The 10,264-nt window shown below is 54.7% G+C and overlaps 1 protein-coding gene across 4 annotated transcripts in view; it reads right to left on the bottom strand.

Moving 5' to 3' along the window:
* Positions 1-10,264, bottom strand: part of nipbla (NIPBL cohesin loading factor a) — a 35,841-nt gene that overhangs the window by 8,029 nt on the left and 17,548 nt on the right. For all 4 annotated transcript variants that reach the window (XM_084440411.1, XM_084440412.1, XM_084440413.1 and 1 more), the window contains exons 20-36: positions 10,064-10,144; positions 6,225-6,325; positions 5,763-5,895; positions 5,571-5,653; positions 4,948-5,080; positions 4,706-4,849; positions 4,507-4,593; positions 3,814-4,034; positions 3,351-3,453; positions 3,021-3,119; positions 2,416-2,562; positions 1,883-2,017; positions 1,663-1,761; positions 1,188-1,241; positions 987-1,095; positions 689-819; positions 156-296 (exon numbers count right to left, since the gene is read on the bottom strand). In XM_084440411.1, coding sequence (XP_084296537.1) covers positions 156-296; positions 689-819; positions 987-1,095; positions 1,188-1,241; positions 1,663-1,761; positions 1,883-2,017; positions 2,416-2,562; positions 3,021-3,119; positions 3,351-3,453; positions 3,814-4,034; positions 4,507-4,593; positions 4,706-4,849; positions 4,948-5,080; positions 5,571-5,653; positions 5,763-5,895; positions 6,225-6,325; positions 10,064-10,144 — 2,001 coding nt within the window. The remainder of the gene's footprint in view (positions 1-155; positions 297-688; positions 820-986; positions 1,096-1,187; positions 1,242-1,662; positions 1,762-1,882; positions 2,018-2,415; positions 2,563-3,020; positions 3,120-3,350; positions 3,454-3,813; positions 4,035-4,506; positions 4,594-4,705; positions 4,850-4,947; positions 5,081-5,570; positions 5,654-5,762; positions 5,896-6,224; positions 6,326-10,063; positions 10,145-10,264) is intronic.

Here is a 10,264-nt window from a genome sequence, read left to right as displayed (position 1 = left end):
CAGTCTATGAGTTGACATTCTGTCAGACGAGATGGATGACTTCCTACTTCATCCTCTACTGTTCAAAGTCACCCACTGCCGTAGCTTGAGGTGTTACGTCCGCTCTGGTTTCTCTACTGAAATCTGCATTTCCACTTCCTGATCCTATGACCCACCGTCATGCCGTATTTGATGATGAGCTTCATCAGGTCCTCCTCTATGGTGGCCAGGAAGGTCTCGCTGGGGTGCTCCATCAGGGGAACCACCAGCTCCAGGATCTTGGCCACGTTGCAGATCACAATGAAGTCACTGGCGGACTGAAACGCAGGTGGACAGCGGCAGCGGTTAGAACGGTCCGCCCCCCCCACTCCACCCCCCCACTCTTAACACCTTGACCCGCGGCACGCGTAGGGATATACGATGGAGACGACGTATCACTACACGATCCCGCTGGCAAAAAAAATAGCGCAAGAGTGACATTCCTGAAACATGGGATGACACACAGGGCATTCGATGTTTCATACCGGCTCGCTCAGCGGCCGTTTTAGCTGACATGCACATCAAACACATCGAACAGGTCCGCAGGCCGGGAGCTGAGGGGGGTCTGGGGGGGCCTGAGGGGTCCTGGGGGGGGCCTGAGGGGGTCCTGGGGGGGGGGCCTGAGGGGGACCTGGGGGGGGCCAGAGGGGGCCCTGGGGGGGCTACTCACGTTGCACTTGGTGGTGAGGTAGGGCTGCATGGTCATGGCATGTTTGACCATGAGCTGGGCTCGGATCTTGCTGAACAGGTAGAGGGTGGTGATGCAGGCCACCAGCCGGGTGGAGTTCACACCTTTGTTCTCTACAGGAGGAGGGAGGGAGGGGGAGAGGTAAATAAATGAAAGTCGGGTAGTCTTTACAAGCTTTACAGAGACAATCATGTTAGCAAGTCTACTTCTAATGTATGTTTGCATACATAAAGTCATTATAATTTCATCATCATCATCATCATCATCGTCGTCGTCGTACCGGCCAGGGACTCCTCGTATTTCAGGATGTGCTCCACCAGATTGTCCACCAGCTGCACACAGGCCTTCTTGGCCGGCTTGTAGGACGCATCCTCCTCTGACTTCAACAGCTGGAGAGGAACAGAACGGGTTATTTTAGAAAGGTGCATGTTGGTGGAGGGTCCACCAGGGGGCGCTGTAACACAAGATAAAACGCACTTACATTCTGCAGCAGCTGCTCGAACCAGTCATAGCCTGTGTCCTTGCAAGCAGCCACCTGGGAGAAAAGTCACACATGCTGGTTATTACACAGTAACTTAAAGGGGCACCGCCACTCTCGTATCAGTTGATATTATTTGGATTAAACGCTTAAATTCTGCGTGCGGGCCTTTTTAAAATCACTGTCGCTGTTGCCTAAGGGAAAAACGGTGGCAGAATTGCAGCAAAACATCACCGGACGAGTTTGCCCTTTGAGGTTTTGTTCTAACCCTAACTCTAACCTCCCACGGACATTGAGCAATAGAGCGAAATTATCTCCATAAGTGCTACTCGCACAGACCGACTGGCCCTTAGTGAAAACATCTCTCTTCATCTGGTCACTCCCACGAGACATGCCCTGAACACTTCAATCACTAACACTCCTGTGTTAGGATTGTGTGTGTGTGTAAACAAACCAGAGTTTCCTGTCCTGGACTCACCACGTCTGTGATGTTGAGGATCTTCCTGGTCATGGTGTCCTTGTCGTGGGCCGGCGTGGGAGTGAACCACAGCTTCTGGAACGTCTCATTCACCAGTTTCTGAATAGGAAGAAAAACGCACGCCATCGCACGGCGGTGAGAAAAGGAACGCGTTCTGTATGTGTGAGAGCGACAGTGGCGCGCGTGTGTGTGTGCGTGTGCGTGTGTGTGTGTGCGTTACCTTGATGCCCTCCTCGTCGTTGACCCTGCGGATCATCCTCACGCACATCTCGGTGACCTTATTGAAGGTGGGCTGCTCTAGACAGATGTCCCTAAGGATCTTGATCACGCGCTTCCTCACACTGATGCCCGTGTCCTGGAGAAACACACACACACACACACACACACACACACACACACACACACGCACACACGCACACACACACACATTAATAATACAACATTGCATGGATCAACTGGCCCTAGCAATGGAGGTGCAGTGGCTTTATCCCGCCAGTAGGTGGCAGTGTGACACCAGCCACAGAGCAGTATGAGAACCGTAACCTGCTGATGAACACACACGTGTGTGTGAGCGCGTACCAGGATCCTCTCTATCAGCATGTCGTAGTACTGCTCGGTGAGCTGTGTGTGTGTGTGTGTGTGTGTGTGTGTGTGAGCGCGTACCAGGATCCTCTCTATCAGCATGTCGTAGTACTGCTCGGTGAGCTGTGTGTGTGTGTGTGTGTGTGTGTGTGTGTGTGTGTGAGCGCGTACCAGGATCCTCTCTATCAGCATGTCGTAGTACTGCTCGGTGAGCTGTGGCCGGCAGAGGACGAAGCGTCCCAGCAGCTCCACGGCCGCCTCGCGCACGCTGGTAGAGTTGTCCATCAGACGGCCGTGGACCCCGCGCTGCATGTCCGACTGAGGGGGGGACAGCAGGGGGTTAATGACTGACTAGCATGCGCACGCACACACGCACTAACACACACACAGTCTCTCTTCTCTCTCTCGCTTTCACTCCTTCACTCACCCACCCACCCACTCACTCCTTCACTCACTCACTCCTTCACTCACTCCCTCACTCGCTCTCTCCCTCACTCGCTCTCTCCCTAACTTCCTCTCTCCCTCACTCACCCCCTCCCTCCCTTACTCACCCCCTCCCTCCCTCACTCACGCTCTCACTCACCCCCTCCCTCACTCTCTCCCTCACCCCCTCCCTCCCTCCCTCCCTCCCTCACTCACTCATTCCCTCTCTCCCTCCCTCTCCCTCCCTCCCTCACCCCTCCCTCCCTCCCTCCCTCCCTCACCCCTCCACCTCCCTCCCTCCCTCACCCCCTCCCTCACCCCTCCACCTCCCTCCCTCTCTCTCCCTCTCTCACCCTGGCCAGGATGCTGGGGTCCACAGCCACCACCTCAGACAGACACTTCATGGCTTTAGTCCTGACAGCAATGGCACTCTCCCCCAGGACTCTCAGGATCTGCTCACACACAGGAGGACAGAGTCACTCAGTCGGCCAATTACCTTTAAACGCTTCAAATTACCTTTAAATATGCTCTGTGGGTACTGAAATACACTGGGCCAGTTTTCCAGACCCAGACTGATTCCAGACTTTAAACTATCTTCGCTGGAGACGTAGAGAACGGTTCGGTCTGGGGAAATCGGAGCGGGGTTACGTAAGGCCAGCTGGTGGAGGGGAACACGGTCTTACCTGTGTTAAATAAATATCAAAACTCTGAGCAAAGGGCCTCATGGAGGCCAAATAGCGCACGATCAGACAGGAGTCGTCGTAGTCCACCGTGTCTGAGTTCATTCTGAGGGGGGAGAGAGAGAGAGAGAGCAGAGCTTTAGGACTTTCAAAGTCAATGTTATTTATATAGCACGTTCATACAAGCTAATTTAGCACACAGTGCTTTACAGAATAAGAAAGATAAATAAAAACAGACTATGACGATTGACGGTTTGATGTTTGGGCTGAGATACGATACGATATAACTTTGTCAGCAATGCTGAAATTGGTCTTTCAGCCCTGAACTAGAGATCGGAGTGAGTGAGTGTGTGGGTGTGTATGTATGTGTGTGCATGCATGCGAGTGTGTGTATGTATGCATGTGTGTGTGTGTGTATGTGCGCGTTGCTGCGTTTGTGCGTGTGCTCCCGAGTCTCTCTCTCTACCTGAGAGTGGCGAAGTGGGCGGGGCTGGTCCTGATGATGTTGCGGAGGAACTTCTTGCGCTTCTCGGCCCTCTGCATGATCTCCCCGGTGGTCTCCAGGTCCTTGGCGTGGTGCGGCCCGTCCGACGAGTCGTCGTCCTTCTGGTTCTGGCTGCGCATGGCCTTCTCCGTCTCCGTGATGGTGTCCCGGAACCACTGGGCGATCTGGAACTTCCTGGCAAACTGGGGACAACAGACAAGCACCACTCAGACCATCTCTTTAGAGGAGGGAGAGAGACAGGAGGGAGAGACAGGAGGGAGAGACAGGAGGGGGAGACAGGAGGGAGAGACAAGAGGGAGAGACAAGAGGGAGAGACAAGAGGGAGAGAGACACTGGAGGGAGAGAGACACTGGAGAGAGAGACACTGGAGGGAGAGAGACAGGAGGGGGAGAGACCAGAGAGAGACTGGAGGGAGGGAGAGACGGGAGGGGGAGAGACGGGAGTGGCAGAGACCAGAGAGAGAGAGACACTGGAGGGAGAGAGAGACAGGAGGGAGAGAGACAGGAGGGGGAGAGACCAGAGAGAGAGATTGGAGGGAGGGAGAGACAGGAGGGAGAGAGACAGGAGGGAGAGAGAGAGTGGAAGGTATGCAGTCAAGGATACGACTGGCCCCATCTTTAATCTCCCGGTGGTTTCTAGAAGCAGGCTACCCACCACCAGCGAGGGGTCGGTCTCCGCGTTCTCCTCCATGTAGTCCAGCAGAGCCTTCTGGAGCTGCTGCGTCTCATCGTTTCCCGGCGTCTGGGGGAGGGAGCGAGGGGGACGGGGTTAGAGAACGCTCCCTTCAGACTACTAACCAGAACCAGAACCAGAGACGTCGGTCTGGACCTCGCCGTCCCCCGGGGCCGCCTACCTCCTTCAGGATGCGGTCTATAGACCTCTGGTCCATCTTGCTGGTGACGGCGTCCTTGCGCAGGCGTGCCGCCACCGTGCCCAGGTAGTCGAGCGACGCCACCCTCAGCGCCATCTCCGTCTGCTTGTTACTGAACTGGTGCACCTGGGTGGGGGGAGCAGAGAGGAGAGGGGGAGTCAGAAGAGAGAGGGGAGAGGGGTCAGATGTCCCGGATACGTGCGCGGCTGGCCCTCTGGACTGACCAGGAGGCGTCCCAGCAGGCTTAGCAGCAGCTCGGCGGCGGGCCACTCGGGCTTGTTGACCGTGGACAGCAGGTCCTGGACGAAGTTCTCAAACAGAGGACGGTAGTCCTCCTCGCCCTGCTTACTGCCACACCTGGGGGAGGGGGCGAGAGAGACAGACACAGAGAGAGAGAGACAGAGAGAGAGAGTGAGAGACAGAGAGAGAGAGAGAGAGAGAGACAGATAGATAGATAGATAGATAGATAGATAGATAGATAGATAGATAGATAGATAGATAGATAGATAGATAGATAGATAGATAGATAGATAGATAGGAGGGGAGGGGGGAGTGTGTGAGAGAGAGAGGGAGATAGGGAGATAGAGAGATAGAGAAGGAGAGAGAGAGGGGGAGATAGAGAGATAGAGAAGGAGAGAGAGATAGAGAAGGAGAGAGAGAGGGGGAGATAGAGATAGAGAAGGAGAGAGAGAGAGAAGGAGAGAGAGAGATAGAGAAGGAGAGAGAGAGAGAGAGAGAGAAGGAGAGAGAGAGAGAGAGAGAGAGAGAGAGAGGAGAGCAGCTGTTAGAGAACCATATTCTAGCAGGGTGATTGTGATGGCGTTGTAGATGTGTGATGAGATCTTACTTCTTGAGGAACACGGAGAGGAAGTTCTGAGCTGTCCTCATGGCCGTCTCGTAAGAGTTGGTGATCAGCAAATCCTGGTCCATCTGGGAGAGAACGCAATATGAAGCGTGCGTGTGTGCGTGCGTCCATGTGTGTGTGTGTCTGTTTGTGTATATGTTCATGTGTGTGTGTGTGTGCGCGCCCCCCCCCTACCTTGCTGTCGTACTCGTCCTCCAGGCGGTCTCTCTCGTTGGGCAGGTGGACGACGCACTGGATGAGCTGCAGCACCAGAGCCGTGACCATCTGGATGAACATGGGCTCTCCGTCTTTATCACAGCTGTTCAGCCTGGGAGGGGGAGGGGAGGGGGGAGGGGCGGGGAGAGAGAGAAGTTCAATCAAAAGACCACCCTCGCCATCCTTATCTGGGAAGCCTACACAAGCAACACACATAGATTTGTCTAAGGGATTAGCATGAGTCTACTATACTGGGTTGTGTGTGTGTGTGTGTGTGTGTGTGTGTGTGTGTGTGTGTGTGTATGCACGAGTGCGCATGTGTTGGGTGTGTGTGCGTGTCTGTGCGTGCATTATTGCGTATATGTGTTGTGTGTGTGCGTGCGTGCATGAGCGCGTATATGTGTGTGTGTGTGTGTGTGTGTGTGTGTGTGTGTTGGCTACCTGAAGTTCCTGAGGCTGCGCTTGCTGGTGGGCAGTCTGGCCAGGGAGGTGAAGATCTCCTCCAGGATCAGCTGACGATGCTTCTCGTACCGGGAGAACACCTTGGAACAGAGGACAGGGTTAGGACCCCCCACACCTAAAACAGGGTTAGGACCCCCCCCACACCTAAAACAGGGTTAGGACCCCCCACACCTAAAACAGGGTTAGGACCCCCACACCTAAAACAGGGTTAGGACCCCCCCCCCCCCCACACCTAAAACAGGGTTAGGACCCCCCCACACCTAAAACAGGGTTAGGACCCCCCCACACCTAAAACAGGGTTAGGACCCCCCCACACCTAAAACAGGGTTAGGACCCCCCCACACCTAAAACAGAGTTAGGACCCCCCACACCTAAAACAGGGTTAGGACCCCCCACACCTAAAACAGGGTTAGGACCCCCCCACACCTAAAACAGGGTTAGGACCCCCCACACCTAAAACAGGGTTAGGACCCCCACACCTAAAACAGGGTTAGGACCCCCACACCTAAAACAGGGTTAGGACCCCCACACCTAAAACAGGGTTAGGACCCCCCACACCTGAAACAGGGTTAGGACCCCCCACACCTAAAACAGGGTTAGGACCCCCTAACCTAAAACAGGGTTAGGACCCCCCACACCTAAAACAGGGTTAGGACCCCCTAACCTAAAACAGGGTTAGGACCCCAACACCTAAAACAGGGTTAGGACCCCCCACACCTAGAAACAGGGTTAGGACCCCCACACCTAAAACAGGGTTAGGACCCCCTAACCTAAAACAGGGTTAGGACCCCAACACCTAAAACAGGGTTAGGACCCCCTAACGTAAAACAGGGTTAGGACCCCCACACCTAGAAACAGGGTTAGGACCCCCACACCTAAAACAGGGTTAGGACCCCCAACACCTAAAACAGGGTTAGGACCCCACCACATCTAAAACAGGGTTAGGACCCCCACACCTAGAAACAGGGTTAGGACCCCCCCACACCTAAAACAGGGTTAGGACCCCCCACACCTAAAACAGGGTTAGGACCCCCCACACCTAAAACAGGGTTAGGACCCCCACACCTAAAACAGGGTTAGGACCCCCCACACCTAAAACAGGGTTAGGACCCCCCACACCTAAAACAGGGTTAGGACCCCAACACCTAAAACAGGGTTAGGACCCCCCACACCTAAAACAGGGTTAGGACCCCCCCACACCTGAAAGAGGGTTGGGACCCCCACACCTAAAACAGGGTTAGGACCCCCCCACACCTAAAACAGGGTTAGGACCCCCCCACACCTAAAACAGGGTTAGGACCCCCCACACCTAAAACAGGGTTAGGACCCCACCACATCTAAAACAGGGTTAGGACCCCCCACATCTAAAACAGGGTTAGGACCCCCACACCTAAAACAGGGTTAGGACCCCACACACCTAAAACAGGGTTAGGACCCCCCACACCTAAAACAGGGTTAGGACCCCCCACACCTAAAACAGGGTTAGGACCCCCCACACCTAAAACAGGGTTAGGACCCCCCACACCTGAAACAGGGTTAGGACCCCCCACACCTAAAACAGGGTTAGGACCCCCTAACCTAAAACAGGGTTAGGACCCCCCACACCTAAAACAGGGTTAGGACCCCCTAACCTAAAACAGGGTTAGGACCCCACCACATCTAAAACAGGGTTAGGACCCCCCACATCTAAAACAGGGTTAGGACCCCCACACCTAAAACAGGGTTAGGACCCCACACACCTAAAACAGGGTTAGGACCCCCCACACCTAAAACAGGGTTAGGACCCCCCACACCTAAAACAGGGTTAGGACCCCCCACACCTAAAACAGGGTTAGGACCCCCCACACCTGAAACAGGGTTAGGACCCCCCACACCTAAAACAGGGTTAGGACCCCCTAACCTAAAACAGGGTTAGGACCCCCCACACCTAAAACAGGGTTAGGACCCCCTAACCTAAAACAGGGTTAGGACCCCAACACCTAAAACAGGGTTAGGACCCCCCACACCTAGAAACAGGGTTAGGACCCCCACACCTAAAACAGGGTTAGGACCCCCTAACCTAAAACAGGGTTAGGACCCCAACACCTAAAACAGGGTTAGGACCCCCTAACCTAAAACAGGGTTAGGACCCCCACACCTAGAAACAGGGTTAGGACCCCCACACCTAAAACAGGGTTAGGACCCCCAACACCTAAAACAGGGTTAGGACCCCACCACATCTAAAACAGGGTTAGGACCCCCACACCTAGAAACAGGGTTAGGACCCCCCCACACCTAAAACAGGGTTAGGACCCCCCACACCTAAAACAGGGTTAGGACCCCCCCACACCTAAAACAGGGTTAGGACCCCCCACATCTAAAACAGGGTTAGGACCCCCACACCTAAAACAGGGTTAGGACCCCCACACCTAAAACAGGGTTAGGACCCCCCACACCTAAAACAGGGTTAGGACCCCCCCACACCTAAAACAGGGTTAGGACCCCCCACACCTAAAACAGGGTTAGGACCCCAACACCTAAAACAGGGTTAGGACCCCCCCACACCTAGAAACAGGGTTAGGACCCCCCACACCTAAAACAGGGTTAGGACCCCCCACACCTAAAACAGGGTTAGGACCCCCACACCTAAAATAGGGTTAGGACCCCCACACCTAAAACAGGGTTAGGACCCCCACACCTAAAACAGGGTTAGGACCCCCACACCTAAAACGGGGTTAGGACCCCCCCACAACTAAAACAGGGTTAGGACCCCCCCACACCTAAAACAGGGTTAGGACCCCCCCACACCTAAAACAGGGTTAGGACCCCCACACCTAGAAACAGGGTTAGGACCCCAACACACCTAAAACAGGGTTAGGACCCCCACACACCTAAAACAGGGTTAGGACCCCAACACACCTAAAACAGGGTTAGGACCCCCACACACCTAGAAACAGGGTTAGGACCCCAACACACCTAAAACAGGGTTAGGACCCCCACACCTAAAACAGGGTTAGGACCCCCACACACCTAAAACAGGGTTAGGACCCCCCACACCTAAAACAGGGTTAGGACCCCCCAACACCTAAAACAGGGTTAGGACCCCCACACCTAAAACAGGGTTAGGACCCCCCAACACCTTAAACAGGGTTAGGACCCCAACACCTAAAACAGGGTTAGGACCCCCCAACACCTTAAACAGGGTTAGGACCCCCCACACCTAGAAACAGGGTTAGGACCCCCACACCTAAAACAGGGTTAGGACCCCCACACCTAAAACAGGGTTAGGACCCCCACACCTAAAACAGGGTTAGGACCCCCACACCTAAAACAGGGTTAGGACCCCCACACCTAAAACAGATTTAGGACCCCACACACCTAAAACAGGGTTAGGGCCCCCCACACCTAAAACAGGGTTAGGACCCCCCAACACCTAAAACAGGGTTAGGACCCCCCCACAACTAAAACAGGGTTAGGACCCCCCAACACCTAAAACAGGGTGAGGACCCCAACACCTAAAACAGGGTTAGGACCCCCCACACCTAAAACAGGGTTAGGACCCCCACACCTAAAACAGGGTTATGTCCCCCCCACACCTAGAACCAGGGTTATGTCCCCCCCCCCCACACCTAGAACCAGGGCTATGTCCCCCCCCCCACACCTAGAACCAGGGCTATGTCCCCCCCCCCACACCTAGAACCAGGGTTATGTCCCCCCCCCCCCCACACCTAGAAACAGGGTTAGGACCCCACACACACAGAGAGGTCAGGTTAAAGTTCAGACAGACGTGTACAGAGTTGGACCCTACTCTGAGCCGGTCTGGTCAGGAGCATACTTACTGCAGTGACCAGCTTGATGGCGCACAGCTGCAGCTCGCTGACGCTCTCCACGAAGAACGGCGTGATTCCCATGGAGGAGACCTGGGGGGGGGGGAGAGATGGGAGGTTCTCAGATGTTCTCGCTCCATGTGAGGACCGAGTCGGTTCCGTTTTAAAACGCGTCTAGCCTGCAGAATAGTGATGTCTCATCGCGTGTGTAGA

Source organism: Borostomias antarcticus (assembly GCF_949987555.1).
Source record: "Borostomias antarcticus genome assembly, chromosome: 6".
NCBI lineage: Eukaryota > Metazoa > Chordata > Actinopteri > Stomiiformes > Stomiidae > Borostomias > Borostomias antarcticus.
Note: the sequence above shows the minus strand (reverse complement) of the source record. Positions and strands in the feature narration are given on the sequence as shown.